Source organism: Mustela nigripes, chromosome 1 (assembly GCF_022355385.1).
Source record: "Mustela nigripes isolate SB6536 chromosome 1, MUSNIG.SB6536, whole genome shotgun sequence".
Lineage (NCBI taxonomy): Eukaryota > Metazoa > Chordata > Mammalia > Carnivora > Mustelidae > Mustela > Mustela nigripes.
The window spans coordinates 133,094,901-133,113,454 of record NC_081557.1 but is presented as its reverse complement, the minus strand read 5'-3'; the positions used below and the strand labels follow the sequence as shown (position 1 = coordinate 133,113,454).

The 18,554-nt window shown below is 39.9% G+C and overlaps 1 protein-coding gene across 1 annotated transcript in view; it reads left to right on the top strand.

The window, feature by feature from the left end:
- PALLD (palladin, cytoskeletal associated protein) overlaps positions 1 to 18,554 on the top strand; it is a 388,884-nt gene that overhangs the window by 150,121 nt on the left and 220,209 nt on the right. Inside the window, exons 2-5 of the mRNA XM_059374195.1 lie at positions 297 to 475; positions 11,188 to 11,254; positions 12,738 to 12,843; positions 15,182 to 15,256. Coding sequence (XP_059230178.1) covers positions 297 to 475; positions 11,188 to 11,254; positions 12,738 to 12,843; positions 15,182 to 15,256 — 427 coding nt within the window. The remainder of the gene's footprint in view (positions 1 to 296; positions 476 to 11,187; positions 11,255 to 12,737; positions 12,844 to 15,181; positions 15,257 to 18,554) is intronic.

Below are 18,554 nucleotides of genomic sequence, written 5' to 3'. Positions count from 1 at the left end.
TTTGTTTTGTAACTAAAATGGTTTTTCCACATTTCACAATATCCCTTATTTCAAGGTTGATAAAGTGTACAAGATGCTTTACAAAGAAAACCTGGGGGAATTGTCTAGTCATTAATTTCACGGTCTAAAATGTAGCATTTCCTTCAGTAACATTGACACAGATCTTTTTTTTTTTTTTTTTTAATGAAATGAGCATCTTATTACAGGGCATTAGCCTCTTGCTTCTGCTTTATTATTTTAAACATCACCATTTCCTTTCTTTCTCTCCTGTCCTTTGACCTCCATTTGGCCTGCAGATGGTTCTGTGAGGGGAAGGAGCTACACAACACTCCTGATATTCAGATCCGCAGTGAGGGTGGGGACCTCCACACCCTGATCATAGCGGAGGCCTTCGAGGACGACACAGGTCGCTATACCTGCCTGGCTACAAACCCCAGCGGCTCAGACAGCACATCTGCGGAGGTGTTCATTGAAGGTAAGGGGGGTGCATGATTTAAAGGGGTAGATGGGACCTGAGAGCTTGAGTCAGGCTTCACTGGGAATGTGCTCTTCCAAAACAAGCAACATAATGACTCCAACCTCTTTTCTCCTGAAAATTTTATATGAATCGAACAGTTCTGACACTTGGGCATACTTCAACTATGTCTAATGTCAATATTCGTTCCTTTTAATTGAAAACATTTCAGCTACATGAACTATGAACTTGAATTTATTGAAAATATAAAGTCTCTTATTTTGGTTTCTTTAGTGACGAAAGAAAGAGGAACATATTGAAATACGATGTCTATCAGCCAGAGAGAGTCTAATTGTAAATGATTTAGGAAATCATTCATGGAAGTGCTAAATGATTGAATATTTGTTAATGTTCTCATTTGTATTCTAGAATTTTTCCTCTTTATTAAGATTGTGTTTTTCCTTCTAAATGTACTATGAACTTGGAATCACTAGGTGGAAAAAACCTCAAGAATCAGTGTTGTATTGAAAAGGGTTAGATAGAGAGTGGAATATTTCTTTTGTTCTTGACAAGACTCAGCCTGTGGGAAATTAGTAGGAAACTTGATGTGAAAATATCGAGTTTTAAGTTATTATTGCATTTTGATCAATAATTTGAGTTGGAAATGCCTTAAGCACCACAGTGCACATACTGTTTCTAAATCCATAAATTGGTGAATAATCTATTAATTGGTTGCTTTTCAAAATAGTAGTTAAAATACAAAAAAAGATTCAGATCCTACCTTACTCTTCATCTTTTTATTTTTTTTAACCATTTAGTTCTGACAAATTTCTTTATTATTTAACGTAGAAGAAAGCAAGGTATGAATCATAATTCATAGCTCTTTAAAAATTGACAAAAAACGTAATTTCAGAGGAATTACTATCACTGACTGAAAGTATGTACCTTTACTTTTAATAAAAGGATTCTCTAAGTTGTCTTTGAATGTAAACCTCCGTGAGCTCCTCAAGGGACCTTGTCCTGTTAATGAAAGCAAATATTTTATATAGAACAATAAAAAATACTTACATGGCACTTATAAGTGTATGCATACTTATGCATAATGATTTAAACTTCCCCGAATGGCTGTGAGGTGTTAATAGCATCTCCTTCTATATGTGGGTTAACTGAGGCCCAGAGGTTAAAGCAGCTCTTTCAGAGTCACCCCAGGGATTTGAACCCAGGCAGTCTTGCTCCAAGACCCATATTCTTAACTACTGTGTCATACATTTTAGAGTGCTAAACGAATGACCAAAAAGACTTAAACTTTAATAAGTTAGCAGTATTAGTCATGGGTTGGGAGGCTGGGTGGCAAACATCTTAAAGCATTTTAGAATACAATGAAAGGACTTAAGATGAAAGAACTTACAATGAAAGAACTTAAACTTGCATAAGAAAACTGTTTGCTAATGATGATCAGATAGGTCTCCGAAATCCAAGTTCAGATAGAGCCTCTTAAAATTAAATGCTTTATTTGCTTTCAGCGTTGCTGGAAATGTGGTGAGTTTTAGTGTGCATTGCTTTTATACTACAGAGGTTATGTGAAATCACATTCAATTTAATAGCTACCAAATAAGTTCAGCCTGTGTTTATTAAGGCCCTACTATGTGCCAGAAAATGCAGGCACAAATCTGATTAAGAGCCATTCCCTGGTATCTAGGAGTTCCCAGTCTAACAGCAGAGATGGACACATAGAAAACAACAACAACAACAACAACCAGAATACAAGGGATGTTATAGGTGACATAATAGAAATATATAAAGTGTTACAAGATACAAATTAATTTACAAGGTTAACTGAAATATATATATGAGATACACCTACTTTTCACATAATAAAAGAAAATATTTTTCTACCTCTTGAAACCAGTTTCAGTATCTAACTCTGGTAAAGCTGCAACATTCAGACCTCGGTCTTTAATTATTTCAGTGAGTTTGCTTCTTCTGTATAGAAGTTCCTGAACTCTCAGTCCTGTCCTGCCTTTGAAATCCTCCAGATGAGTTATCAGCCGGCAAAAACTAATTACTGGTTCCTGGTGTGCATGGGTGGCTCAGTCGCTGAAGTGCTCAACTCTTGATTTAAGTTCAGGTTGTGATCTTGGGGTTCTGGGATCCAGCCCCATGTTGGGCTCAGCGCTCAGTGGTGAGTCTGCTTAGGGATTCTCTCTCTCCCTCTCCCCTAGTTCATGCTCCCTCCCACCCTAAAATAAATAGATCAGTAAACATATATTTTTAATCACTGGTTCTTTATAACATACACATTTCATGCCAGAGCTTCAACAAAGATAATGGATATTTCTCAGTGTACCGTTTTCCACATGACAACACTGGACTTACTTAGGTAGCCAACTAGCAATGGGGTGTCTGTGAGTTTAGATAGATTGTGTATGAAGGGAGGATGAGGGAACTGGGCAGAACAAGAATAGAGAGCCATTAAGAGTCAGTTTCCTGGGGTGCCTGGAAGGCTCAGTTGGTTAAGTTGTCTGCCTTCTGCTCAGGGTCCTGGGACTGAGCCTGACTTTGGGCTCCCTGTTCAGCGGGGAGCCTGCGTCTCCCTCCCCATAATGCCTCTCCTCGCCAGGCGCTCATGTTCTTGCTCACTCTGCTGCCTCTCTCTCTCTCAAATAAATAAATAAGCTTTAAAAAAAAGAAAAGAAAGAAAAGAGTCAGTCTCCTAAGCCTGAAGTAAGTTGCTTTAGAAAACTGACTCCTTAGTCTACAAAGTATAGATTGCAATTTAAAAAACAACCCCACAAATTTTAGTGTATTTTTTAACCCAAAGAATAATTACATGTAAGAAATTTTTATTTTTACTTCTGTTATTATATTTTTAGAGAGTATGTGCATGCGGGGTTTGGGGGGTTGTGGCAGAGGCAGAGGGAGAAAGAGAATCTGTGCTCAGTGCAGAGCCTGACATTGGGCTGGATCTCACAAGGCTGAGACCATGACTTGGCTGAAATCAGGAGTTTGGCGCTTAGTTGAGCAAGCCACTTAGGTGCCCCAGGAAATTTTTATACTTACTCATTCCAGCCCTGAATTAGACTTGCACAAATCTCTAGGGAGTTGGATCCTAACCATGTTGCTGTTACTGTGTGAGCAGGCAGTCGACTGTGGGGTCTATCAAGGGTAGGAAGGTTTTTTTTTTTTTTTTACAAAACTTCAAAATCTCAATAAAACCTTAGCTAAAAATGTAACCTGCTGGTTGAAAACTAGATTTCACTGTGTTATGCATCAAGTTTTAGAAGGATACTAAATCAACTGTATCTTCGGAACAGCAGCCAGCGCTTATTTAGCCTTAACTAGGAGCCAAGGGCTGTTCTTCATCCTCACATGGATTATCCTATTTCACCCTGACAAAAATCACCTCCGTTTTCTGGTTGAGGAAGCGGAAACTCAGAGAGGCTGAGGATGTCCATGACCTCCCTCACACACACCTAGGATTCAAGGATTGGAAGCCAGGTAGTCTGACTCTGGAGTCTGCCCTCTTAACCGCAGAGCTAAATGCTCATGATGATGGCGGCATTGGGGAACTTGTGTGTTCAAGGAGCAGAAGGAAGTCTGGGGAGGGGATGGCTTGGAGGGTTGAGCCATGGTCAGCACACGTGTGACCTAGACCCCTGTGGTTACTGTTAGCAATTTGGCCTTTATGCTAAATAAAATCCCTAATGATGGGAAATATCACATTATCTGACCTGTATTTTTCAACTGTTGCTCTGGTGTATCATCGGACACCAGCTAGAAGCCTTCTGCAGCAGTATGGAGGAGAAGCAATGGGACGTCAGGAGTACTGTCCTAAACGGAAGGGGAGAGTCCGACGAGTTACGAGTTCAGAGTAGACCCCAGAAGTCATGCGGTGGACTAGATGTGTGTGAAGAGGATCAGGGACAACTCGGTGGACTTCGGCTTTACCATTTGTACGGACTGTGTTACTAATCTCTGAAACATGGAGGACTGGCGAGGAACAGGTTTAGGGGCAGAGGAAAGTAAGAGTTTTGTTTTGAACATGCCAGGTTTGGAATCCCTATTTAGAGAAGTCAGTACGTAGACATAAGAATATAGCCTAGCACGCAGGATGAGAAAGATATTTTAGGGAGCATCAGGATGTGGGTGGTAATGAAAGTTATGGGGCTGGGCATGTTACTGGTCAGACTCATGAGGGAGAAAGATGTGATGGGAGAGAATAAGGGGGACCAAGTCAGAGCCGGGGATGATCCTTCCCACCATGTTGAATCCCCAAGAGGAGGAGACGCCAGCAGAGGAGAATACGAAGGAGCCCCCGGGATGGGGGAGAACCAGTCAGAGTGGCAGAAGAAGGGGCAGAAGACAGTGTTTGAGGAAGGATGCTCTGTCCACTGCTGCCTCAGAATCCAATCAAAGGAGGACAAAGTGGAAACCACTGGGGTCCGCAGCTGTGGATGTTGCCCGTGATTTTAACAAGAAGGGTTTGGGAAATTTGGAGAGCACCAACAATCACATGGAATGAGTCGAGAAACGTTTGCAAAATATGGGAGGAAAAGCAACAAATAATCGTGACAGGAAAGTTTTGTTCAACCACCAGCAGAGATATGGGGTATCTAGGAAGGAGTGTGAGGTCAAGGAAGATGTTTTTTTGCACTTTATTTGCTTATTTGTTTTTATACCTGAATTACTAGAGTATGTTTCTGTGCTAATGCAGATAATCCTCCTGGACCATGCAGAAGGGAGGAGAGTAAGAATGAGACCAAGGTCTTGGAAAAGGAGAAAGGGAATGGAATCTGACCCACATGTGTGCTAGATGGAGAGGGGGTTACCCTCCAGGACTAGGTGGCGAATAATCTTAAATTCATGATAGAAAAGGTAAATGTAAGCATGTGAAATAAATACAGACATCTCAAGTTTCCATCACTGCCACCTTCTCCTGATTATGAAATGGTTTACACATGGGACGCCTGGGTGGCTCAGTCGGTTAAGCAGCTGCCTCCGGTCATGATCCCAGCGTCCTGGAATCGAGTCCCACATGGGGCTCCTTGCTCAGCAGGGAGCCTGCTTCTCTCTCTGTCTCTGCCTGCCAATCTGTCTGCCTGTGCTCGCTCTCTCTCCCTCTCTCTCTCTGACAAATAAATAAAATCTTAAAAAAAAAAAAAAGAAATGGTTTACACAGATTATGACAGCTTTAGGAGCTCCCGAGAGGGCAGGGTGATCCTGAAATGTGGGCTGAAGAGGTAGGATTAAAACTGACCTTGTAGGAATTAGATGGAGAGGAGGGCAAGGCAGCATGAAAGATGTGGGGAAGAGGCAGGATCCTTGAGCATAATTCAGGGTGGCAGACCCTGTGTGACATTTATTTGTAGGTTCTCTGTGCTTTGAATCATCAAATAAAATATGTGCCCCTTTAAGGGACATTTGGAAGCATGCAGAGATATTGTAGAGAATCCCACCAGGGGAGAGCCCCTCTGAGTATGTGGTTTCTTTTACGGATTTTAAAGATACACTCCGAGAAGCTAAAGGAGTCAAAGCACAGCTTTGGGGGTTTCTTACCTCATTTATTTTGAAATAACTTTTTAAATATTTTTTGGCTAGCTTGGTTCTTAGCTCCTTGACCTTGAACAGTTACTCAGTGGCTCTATGCTTCATTTTCTCTGTCTCTGCATGGAGAAAATTAGATTATTGTAAGGATGGAGAGCAGTGCCTGGCATACACTATGAGCTATGATTGCTGTTCTAAAAATAGGAATAAACATACAGGTAGAAGGAAGGTATAAAAACCATGTGTAATGTGATAACTCTGTGACAGTTACTCTTCATATTTTGATTTTTGCAGTCTTTATCCTGTGTGTGTACATTTTACTCTGCATACTCTTTTGTACCTTGTTTTAGACTGTCACAACTACATGTCATTAACTTTTTTTTTTTTTTTTAAAGAAATAGAAAGCAAGCAGGGGAGGAGGACGGGCAGAGAGAGAGAAAGAGAGAGAGAGAATCTTAGGCAGTCTCCATGCCCAACGTGGAGCCCCATGAAGGGCTTGATCCCACAACCCCAAGTTCATGACCTGAGCTGAAACCAAGAGCTGGACACTTAACCGGCTGAGCCATCCAGGTGCCCTATGTGAAACATTCTTTAAAACTCACTTTAATGTCCTTATAGTCATTCATCATTTATAAAATTGTAAATCGCTGGCATTGCTTCATTAGTTTTATCTGAGTCTTAAATGATTCTTGCTGCACTGGTGATTATAGCAACTGAGAGAGAAGAGAGGGAGAGGAGGAGTAACTCGAATGGGGGCGGAGTAGATTTACTCCTGAAATTTTGAAAAGGGACATACGCGCAAAGGATGAACTCCATTACCACTTTCACTAAAGTCCCTCAAGGTCGCAAATACATATTTAATATATACATACATTTTAAATGGTTGATTATGGTAGAGTTGCACACATGTATCTGAAGCAGCCACTAGAATATTACAAACTACACGTCTCATGTCACGGAAAGGCATTTTACAATGTATTGAGTGAGTAGGGAAAAACAATAATTTAACAATAGGCGTAATATCATCTTAAAACATTTATATATGTACACAGGGATAAAATACAGAAGGATCTGCTCTGAAGTTATCAGAGTTGTGGTATCCCAAATGATTTTTTTTTTTTAAATTTTTACTATTGTAACATTTTCTGGGTTTTTTCCTACAAGGAAGTATTAAATGGGGTATGTATTTTAAATGTAAAGGGAACACCTTTTAAAGGCAAGACAGCAGGTGCATTTTTGTGACATTTCCAGTGGTACTGCATTTCCAGAATAGAGCAGAGTTCATGGCATTTCGTTCCTTCACTGTGTGTGGGGAACAGTATAGAAATAGCATTTAGGCAGATGAACATTGGATAAACAGTAGATGGATAGTAATTGCAAGACTGGAGCCTCCGTCAAAGCTAAAAAGTGATGCTTTTTTTTGTTTTTTTAACTTTTTAATTTTTATTTTTTTATTAACATATATTATTTGTTTCAGGGTACAGGTCTGTGATTCATCAGTCTTATACAATTCACAGCACTCACCATAGCACAGTGTCCATCACCCAGCCACCCCATCTCTCCCACCCCCTCCCCTCCAGCAACCCTCAGTTTGTTTGCTGAGATTAGAGTCTCTCATGGTTTGTGGTATTTTGATAAATACAAAAATGTTAACCAGAGACAGGAATGTCCTTTCCTGACCAGGAGGTGCCGGGCAGATGACCGAAGGGAGGAGACAGAAGGAGAGAGGGAGGGGAGAGTCATCTTGAGGGGGAACTTGCTGGCACAGATAAGGAGATTTGATCTGCTCCCTCATCTGCAAGAGCTGCTCTGACACCTGAGACAGAAGGTGACATTGAGATTTCACAAGGGTTGAACAGGTGTGCAAAAACTAGCCAAACATGTTCTTATCCAGGGGTTACCCACCTTTTTGGCCCTTTACCTTTTTCTGAAAATCAGCTGGAAAAAAAAAAATTGGAGGAAATCGGAGGGGAAGACGAACCAGGAGAGACTGTGGACTCTGAGAAACATACTGAGGGTTTTGGAGGGGAGGGGGGTGGGGGGTTAGGTGAGCCTGGTGGTGGGTATTGTGGAGGGCACATATTGCATGGAGCACTGGGTGTGTGTATAAACAATGAATCTTGGAACGCTGAAAAGAAAAATAAAATTTTAAAGAATATTTTAAAAATTGGGAAAAAATGATTTTTTTTTTTTTTGAAAAAAGGAAAGGTTTTCTAACTCGATAATTAGAGGGGATTTTATTTTTAAGATGTACTATGTTTGGAATCACATGAAAAACAGTTATTTGTCTCCCCAGTTTCTGGCCACTTTGGGAGCATCTGTGATAACTTCTGTGGGGTTTTTGTTCCCCCACCCTTTCTCTTTAATGCTCCTGTGATTCCAGTAAAACTGAGCTGTCTCAAGTTACCCATGATTTCCTGGTAACCGAGGCTACTGATTTTTACTCCTGTTTCCTCTGCTCACGTCCCATACTTCCTCTCATGGTTAAAATTTTCTCTATCGCCTATATTTGATGGTTTGCTGGTTCTGCTGCTCTTTTATTTTGCTACTCCCCCAGTTCATCCTGCATGGTTCATTTTCCTAATTACAACTCTCAGTGCCTGGGCATAAAGTCCAAACACTTTGGCCCTCTTATTCTTCATCCCACACCTTTCTTGACTTGCCTCCCACTGCTGCCCCCTCCCCATCATGCTGCTCTTCTGCGGTTGCTCAGTTCACTTTCCCCAAACAAGCATTTGCAGTCCCCAAGGTTCCATTCACTGATCCTGCCAGCAGTTGAAGGCCTGCCATTAGCGAAGCATGAAGCTGAGGCCTGGGAGGACTAGACATCCACAGCACATGAAGGTCATACCACATGGGGGACGTCACAGACCGCAAGTTCAAAACTCCTCTCACTGCTGCTTTCTAGTTAGGTGACCTTATGTAAATGACTTAATCTCTTGGTTCCTCAATTTTCTAATGTGTAATTGGACATTTCACCTTTCAGTGAGGTTAGTTATTACAATCATTAAATGTTATACAGTACCTAGCAGATTACCAGGCAAAATAGTAAGTACTCAAAAATTGGTATTTCCCTTCTAACCCTTCCTCAGTTTTCCAAAGAACTTACAATTTTCAAGCAGATATGGTGTTGTAAGTGACCTGAGTAGTATAAGCAAAAATACAGGGAGTTCAGAGAAAACAGCACAGAAAACACTATTGGGCTTATCTTTTTTTTTTTTTTAATACTTTATTTATTTGATAGAGACATGGCAAGAGAATACAAGCAGGGGGAGTGGGAGAGGGAGAAGCAGGCTTCCCGCTGAACACAGCCTGATATAGGGCTTGATCCCAGGACCCTGGAATCATGACCTGAGCCGAAGGCAGACGCTTAACCACTGCCCAGCTGCCCCTATTTGGCTTGTTTTAAAAGAATATCGAGAGAAGACTAGCTAAGACTTTCCTGCGAGAGTGAATAATATAACGAAATGTACAAACATGGGAAAAGACCAAGAAAGGAAAGCCCCCACGTCCTTGGGGTCTTTATGCAAAGTCCCCATCTTGATGGAGCCTTCCTTGCCACCCCACATAACACTGCATCCCAGGCCAGTCCCCCCCTTCCCTAGATCCCTGCTCTGATGTGCTTTCTCATTTCACCCACTACTATCCATGTCTTCTATTTATGTAGTCTGTGGTCTGTGTCTTCAAAAGAATGTAAACTCCACGAGCGCAGGCGTGTGGAGGCTGTATGTGTATAGTTCTTCACTGCTGCATTCCCCTTACCTAGTGAATGGACACCAGTGGTATGTTCAACTCTCTGGCTCGGGGTTATGGAAGTTCTGGCTGATAGAGCTACAAAATCTGGCTGGAAATCACGGAAGTCACTAAATTGCAGGTTTTAGGTTTTTAAATTTATTGAGTTGAAACTCCTTATCTTAGTTTTTGTTTTTCGTGGGTTTTTTTTTTTTTTTAAACGGGAAAGGTGTGCTATAGTAAAAAATGACGTAGGTTGAAGATTGACAGAGAGAGGAAGACAAGATAAGAATCTATTGTGGTAGTCTAGGAACTATATGAAGAAAGTCTATACTAAGTGGTACTTAGAGAAGTAAATAGGAAGGGACAGCAGACATTCCAGCAGAGTTACCTAAACCTGACTGTTAAAACATTAATAAAGGACGGGAGAAATGGAGTCATGGAAAGGAACGCTAGGCAGCCATCCAAGAAATTGAGGAAATGCGCATATGCTGAATGTATCTATAAGCAACAATAACTAATTGCAAAGAGTACATATGGTGTGATTCTGTTTGTAGAGCTATGTACATAAGTATATGTTAATACATTAAATTTATCTGACAAATAGACATCAGACTATTAACATGCAGATGGCATTAAGGAAGGTACCCACTGGTCTGTAGTATTATGTTACACAATTCTGTGCTATTTGGTTGCTTTTCTATAAGCACATATTATTTTATATTAAAGTGTCTTTAAATAATGTAACTCACTTTAAATACATCTTATAAAAGAAATGTCAAGAGTATACTTCTAATCATTACAATTATTTTAAATCTATCACTTAAATCTCTGACAAAACACATGAGTATTAAAGCATAAGTACAGTTTGCATTTTGACTAAAAAACTGATAAGGCCACCCTTAATTCAAAAACAGTAATGAAGTGAATGAATTTGGGAAAGCATAATCCAAAATCAGAGACCTTCTAACTCATAAGTGAAGCCACTATTTTGTTCTAATTTATCACAGAGTCAGAAAGCATCTCCTAATTAATGAGTAATGAAGACATTAATAATCCAGAGTGTAATCTCCCAGGAAAGGGTTAAAGTTTAAAATCATGAATGCTTTGCGCGCGCACACACACACACACACACATAGACACAGAGAGACACACACACATTTATTTCGTAGTTTATAAGCCATTTTAAAATATGGTTGTGAGGATCAGTGATAAAAATTAAACTAATAGGAAATCTGGCATTAAAAGCATATGGCTTTCAAGAAAACTTTTTACAGTAGATCTTTGCTCTAAGTAGTTTTCCAGAAAAACAGTTCAAGGAAAAACGGTCTAAACCATTCTCTATTTGAACATAAGACTTTGTATGTTATTATTTAAAAATGAACAGTTTTAATTTTTGAAGCAGTTATAGGTGCTTACTCAAATCTTAAATTTATCATTATTTCTCATTGTCTCAGGTGCCAGTTCAACAGATTCTGAGAGTGAAAATTTAGCTTTCAAATCAAACCCTGGAGCCATGCCGCAGTAAGTGCCGACAATCCCATCAATTCTCTGCACAGCAAAGAAGGTGGACAGAGTCATTGTGGGGAGAAGCAGAGTGCCTTGTGCTGTGAAGGAAGAGGTCAGCTGATGTCAGCCAAAGATCAAACATTTGAATGTGGAACACAATTTTTAACTTAGGAGTTTAGATTTTGAAGTCCGCATTTCATCATTGAGATTCCAAAGTCAAACCATAGACAATCTTAAGTTTCAAGGACAACTAACTGGTTATAAATATATGAGAACATCATCAGCATTGAGAGGAAGCTAGTTAAATCATAACCAAAATGTGAATGAGGACCAGTCTAATTACACCAATTGCAAAGTGTGTAATTAGCCCAGAAATACTTGGATAAAGACTATTGCTAGTTAGATCTTACCAGGAAAATTGTAAAATTTAGTTCTTCTTACAAAGACAAATGGATTATTTTCCAAAATAATTATTATGTAAATTGATGGTAATAATTAATTGTTTGCAAAAATAAAATCAAACCTACTGGGATTTTTGTAAAAAAACTCCTTGAGTATTGGGGCGCCTAGGTGGCTCAGTGGGTTAAAGCCTCTGCCTTCGGCTCAGGTCATGATCCCTGCTCCTGGGATCGAGCCCTGCATCGGGCTCTCTGCTCCACAGGGAGCCTGCTTCCTCCCCTCTCTCTCTCTGCCTCCCTCTCTGCCTACTTGTGATTTCTCTCTCCTGTCAAATAAATAAAATCTTTAAAAAAAAAACAAAAAACTCCTTGAGTATTGAGACTATGCTAATAAATTCCTTTGATCTGTTAGCAGATACGTAACAATTTTATCTACTCAGCATCAAATAATCCCTGAGTATTAATGCTAAAGGAACCTTATGAGATGATATGCTCTGGCACTCCTGATTTCAGATAAGGATCTCAAGTTTCGAGAAGCTACTCGACTCGCTTGAGATTTCACAGCCAGCCTCTTAGCAAAATTGGGCCTAGAAACCAACTCTTCTCAACCTTTCTCTACACCTCACTAACTTTTATGCAGTAAGAAAAGAACTAAAAGGCCAAGACATTCTCAACAAAAATTGGAAACCAGAACAAAGAACACCTGCTAGACTTAAAAGAGACCATTAAAACTTTGAATTAAATACGGAACCCTAACCATAAAGATTTCAAGTATCTGCTTATTGCTAAAGATTGGACCTTCTCCAGAGACTTGATTTTCAAGTTCAATACTTTAGGTTCTCTGATATTAGCTGAGCTATATATAGTTATTTTTCTTTTCCCTGTGTGTTTATTTTGCTATCTATAAGGTCTAGTCTATGCGTATGTTGACCACAGCTATTCTAACTGTAGGCTATGGCTTCCCATTTCTGAAGCACTTACAACAGAAGTGGTTTGAATGACCAAAAGAAACTGAGCTCTTGTGGGGAAATCTTTCAAAGAGTAATTCCTGCTTTAAGAAAAAAAAACCGATGGAACACACTTGTCTCCATATTTTCTAGAGCTCAGAAGAAAACAACTTCTGTCTCCTTGACAATAGGATCATCTTCTCCAAAGACAGGAGTGACCACAGCTGTGATTCAACCATTGTCTGTCCCCGTTCAACAGGTAAGTGTGCCTTGGACCAGAGACCACAGTGAGTCAAACTCATTGGCAAACTTCTTGGTTTAAAGATTACGGCTTTGATTCCAATTCAGTATACTCCCTGCAGTATTTTTTAAGTGGAAACACAACTGAGAGGAAAGAAAATGGTAGGTAAAACTGTCCCTTTCAAGCTACTAAAAACATCTTTCATCGAAAACATATCACCGATTAGTAAGTGCTTGCATTTCCATTAGGAATGTCCCTAACAGCTCATAACCTGAGAAAATGGTATCTCTTTTAGCTATGACTATTTGGTTTTTCTTCTACCTATAAATCCTCTTCTGTTTCACCACATTTATTAGCTTATTTAAAACAAATTAGAAGCAAGAAAAGCCCACATACCAACAAAAGTTTTTCCAAGAGATGAACAGTTAAAAAAAACACAAATTTCTTGATTTAACAAAGCATTTTCATCCTGCCTTTTTTTTTTTCCTTTATGAGACTACCATATCCAAGAAAAAACAGCAATACAAACTACTGGAAAGTAATAGTTTACTTTGCCAACACTACAGAAAATGCTTTTAAAAACAGTAAAAAAAAATTAGAATGGAAATGTTTTAATCAGATGTATGTTACTTTGCCTTTGTGCTGTGATGCATATATTTAACTAGGACACTCACAAAAGGCTTCCCCACTCCTGCCCTTGAAATGTAAATGAATCCCTAACTGGTAAATCTGTTGTGTGACCGTCACCAGCTCTCCATCTCCTGAGCACCCAGGTATTTTAGTATTTGTAGAATGTGACATATACTCTTGGATATGTGGAATAGGGAAACAGTAAAGATATTTGAGTTTGTAAACTTGAAAAGAACCAACCAGTATAATTAATTCAAAGATGGCATAGATGTTTCCTTTAAATCCCTAAACCAGTACTTATAAAAATATTTCTGATTAAATCAGTGGATCTTTTTTGTTTAATATTTAATTATTGATAAGTGGTGAGTGTTTATTAGCAACATGTTAGACATTTCATTGGGGAAAAAAAAATACATCACTAGCTTCATTCCCAAACACTTTATAGAACTATGCATGGGAAACGCGAAACATGTCGGGAATGTGGCAGAATATGTTAAAGTGTAACACAAAAGCCTAAGAGCATGAAATATTTAAATACGTAAGCACCATAATAATGTAAACGGTACATTTAAATGGTTTAAATTCTCCAGGGACACTAAATGGAAGGACAGTTGTACAGGTAGGATGAGGGGCTCAGAGAAACTCCGTTGCTTTATTACTGTAAGCAACGTCATGTGAAGTTGAACACCCGGGAGCCAGATTGCCTGGGTACAAATCCCAGCTCTGCCACTTGATGTAACCTCTCTATGCCACGTTTCTTCATCTGTAAAATGAAGATAATACCATGCATCTCACCAGAGGATTCAGTGTGTCAGTGAATCTCCATTAACACTTAGAACCGTGTCTGGCACAGACTAAACACTACGTAAGTGTTCCAATAGTCCTTGGACATATAAAGACAACAAAAAGTGAAACCCAGTCCTGAATCACAAACCAGTGAGAAGTCTTACGAGGATAATGAATAACGCCCTTTACTATCCTCACATCTCTGCAACTCTGCCAACATTCTCGATGATAACTTGTGACATATTTGGACCCATGATATCAGATCACCATCATCTGGGGTTAAGAAGCTAACCATTGCTTACATAGAAGGGCATAAATCCAAAGTGTTGGAAAATAAATGATTGGAGAAAGAAACGTATTTTCCATTCCCTACTCTGGAATCTTTATATTTCCCCGGAGATGAGTGCCATACAGTAAGTATTTTAGCATCTTTGTTTTTTGCACATCAAGAAAGAACAATATATTCCTTTTTAACTTGTTTCCTGTAATCCCCTATATCAAGAAAGAATGCAGGTTAAACATAAGGTAGATGGTTGATAATTTACCCTCCACTGCCAGTAACTTGTGCTTTTAATTCCATGAATCCAGACTGTATTTAAAAATAAAATATAATGTCTGTGAGAACTTTTGAAAAGACCCCTGTGGAAGTCCCACACACAGAAATCCATTTGGTAAGAACATTTACAAGCTCATGGATCCCCAGGGAACTGAGGAACTTTTACCTTGAATATCCTTTTGAATAGAGAAGAGGAACAGCTGTGAAAGGAGGAACAAGGTCTGTACTGTACGTGAGCGTAGAGCAGCAAAATGACAGATGGCACTGTTTGCGTTCCCTCGTTCCATTCAAGCGGAGCAATCCCAATAGTGGAAGATTTCTTTAGCCCATCTTTTCAACAATTTATATATTTGGAATTTGATCCCTGTGTCTCTGCATTTTCAGGTCCACAGTCCAACCTCGTATCTCTGCCGACAGGATGGAGCTGCTCCTGCCTACTTTCCTCCTATTTTTACCAAGGTCTGACATCTCACATCTCTTTCTTTCTGTTTGCTTTGGTCCTTAAGGTCCCTTCACATGGGCCTTCATGCAGCAGCCTTTAAAAATTAAAATGAACAGATCCACAGACTCTTATGGTTACCTTAGGCGCTGAATAGGTGTTTATGCAACAACTGTTTTGTGAGTATCATCTGGTCAAGGGTCTGATGGTGTGGGCGTGGTCAGTGACCTAGTAGAGCTTACTGTGGAGTGGGAAAGCCAAGAGGGTAGAAAAAAAAGACAAAGAGCTGTGTAGGAAATTGTTTAGGAGAACCAGCATGTTTTAGAGAAAAAAAAAAAAAAAGACAATATTCAATTTGTTCTTCAAGTTTGTGTTTTGCCTTGCCAAAGTGAATGACATCCATTTTGATAGTCAACTGCTCAACTCAGAAATGGCTCCATGTGGTGTATCTTTTTTTTGAGAAAATTACAAACCTTGATTGAAATACGTCTAAAAAGGCCCAAATAAGTAAACAGAGATTCCATGTGTGTAGACTAGAAAATCGTGAAGTCATGAGCCCCAAATTAATCTCTAAACTTAATGCAGATCTAGCTGAAATTCCAATTGGTTCCTTGTTTTATTTGTTTAATGTAGAACTTAGCAAATTTGATTCTAAGAAAAAAATGTCTAAAAATAGCCAAGGTACTCCTGAAGAGGAAAATTCAATGCTGGTAAGAGGACAAGGGATTCGTCATCAGAGATGTTAAGACTTTGTAGAGTAGTTAGGATAGTATCATGCTGAACAAGACCAAACAAATGGGCGTGTGATCAGAATAGAGCCCACAGACACTCCAGTATCTCCAAAAACCTGCAGATCGCTAGGTAAAGAATGAGTTCTTCAGCAGAAATTTAAAAAAAAAAAAAAATTGGACTCCTACTTCACACTTTTTACAAAAATCTAGGCAAAGTAAATGAAAGACAAATGTGAAAAAGCAAATCCATAAAATTTTGCAAGGCAATAGGGAAGAGCATCTTGGCTTTTCTTCTTGTAGGGGATGATTTTTTTACTTCCAAGCCAGACTGGATCCGCATTATTAAAGGTCATTTTATAAGCAGGGTATTTTGTATAAGACACTGGCAACAAATGATAACATTTGACAACATTCAAGCATGAAAAAACAAAACAAAACAAACCCCAAAAAACAATAAAACCTGACAGAATGTGATGCCACTGAGGTTGTCCATGAGGTTGTCCTCTAATCTGCTGAGAACAGCAGATGTCCCCACAGTGTGGGTAATTCAGCTGCTGTGTGGTTTTAGAGCTTCTCAAAGACAGCTTCACCAGGTCATCACCAGAAAGTCTGTGCTATGTGAAGGTGATTTGGGGGGTCCCAACACACCTCTTGATTTAAGCAAATCGAGAGGTCATGAGATTTTGCTTTCCCTCCACTCAGGGCTTCCCCACAGTGGCCTGGCAGATGGTGATATTACGGAACTCCTCCTGGGCACTAAGAGAAAGCCTCAAAACTAGACATAAATCCTCTTTCCTCCATTGCATCCCGGCTCCTGAGGCATTGACATTCAATTAGCGGTATATCCCTTCCCCCAGAAGAAAACCGTGAAACATAGTGTGTGCTAACTCCACAGCTTAGTAAAAAGAAAAGTGAAACATAATTCTGTATTTTTATAAAGGTTGATTTAAAAAAAAAAATCACAAACTGTAGAGTGATGGGCAGCACAGAGCATACTTCACTGGGCATTTCCAGTGCCTTCTACCTTCGTGTCTAGACCGTAGATCATCTCTGATCTCAGCAGAATTGCTTCCTTCCTGACCTTGGCTTTCCCCTTTGTCTCTGTGGGCATCTTCCCTCCCTGCTTTGCTGGGTCCTTTTGGGCCTGGACTTTGGTTTTGGAGGGGCAGGTTTAGAAGATAACTCTGCTTATCTCCTTTGTAACTCAAAGTAGCCTTCACTTTGTCACCCTTAGCATCTTTTATTTGGTCTTTCTCTCACACATGATGGTGACAGTGAATGTCAGTCAGGTGGGCATTGCTGGTCTAATAGGCACCCTCACCTGTTTCCTCATACTACTCTTTAAAGATTTCCCGGTTTCACAGCTGGTCAGAGGCAGAGCCCGTGCCTCTGTCTGTGGGCCACTGGGCTTAGCTGGAGCAGCAGAGCTGGTATGGGACTGTGGGACTAGGGGCAGTAGGGGCACATGGGAGACGAGGGAGCAACTAGTCTTATGTGGCCTTTCTTTCTAAGTAGTTCAGCCCCTTAAAGGAATCACAATATCAGGTGGGCTTGATATATGGATCCTAGAACACTCAGGGTCCCCCAGTTCTGCCCTGAGTGGATGATGTAGATTGCTAAGTGCAACTTCTGTAGGTTGGCTCTTAGTCTCCTTCAGGGTTCCGCCCTGTGTCCCTGAAGATTCTCCTAAGGGCTCATTCCACTTAGCTGTGGTTTCTCTCAAGATGAAAAAGTTTGCTCTGGGTGGAGTCCTATTATAATCCTGTGGAGTTTTGCTTCAGATCCTTGGTATCTACCCATTTGCTCTCTGACTTTCCAGCCTTTGAACAAAACACACAATCCTAAGAATAAATCAAACTTTCTGGCTTGTCCAGGAAGTGTTGAATAATTAATCTACACAACCTGGGCCCTGTGAGTGACACTTTTCCTGCTCTGATCCACTAAATTAGCTCTTTGGACCCAGTCACAAAGTAAAAAAGTCAATTTAGAACCAGAGATTTTCTACATTTAAAAACAAGGAGACAGTGTAATCAGAAGTAGTTAATAAATCTTAACCTTTTCACTTAAAAAAAACCCCGGCATTTTGTTAACTACTCAGCTTATTATCAAATGCCTTCTCAGACTTAATATTAGCCTTTCATAGTTCTTCCGCCAACAGCTCTGACTGAGAATTTCCTTAGCGCTCTACCACACTCACTGCAGCCCCTTTGCTCTGACATTTGTTTTTTCCCAGCACACGTTTGTTGTCCCTTCAGATGATCTTAAATAACCGAACCAAACCAGTAAAGACCACACACTTCTTAACGTGGATTTGTTTGCGTTTGGTTGACATGTAGGTGAATGACTCTGTCATATCCGAATTACTTTAAGAGTTCTCCATCCACCTAGGTAAGATCTCATACTCTGGAGTCAGAAGTTGAAAAAGTCAAAAAGTTGAAGTCAGCCCCATTGCTAAGTAAGCCGGGAGGAGGAAGGTAGGGGGAGGATATCTGTGAGGCTATTAATCTTTTGATATTTAATAACAAGTATTAAAGCTTTACCTCTTTGCATCTATGCAGACAAATTAATTTCTCATCTGTTGCCCTGT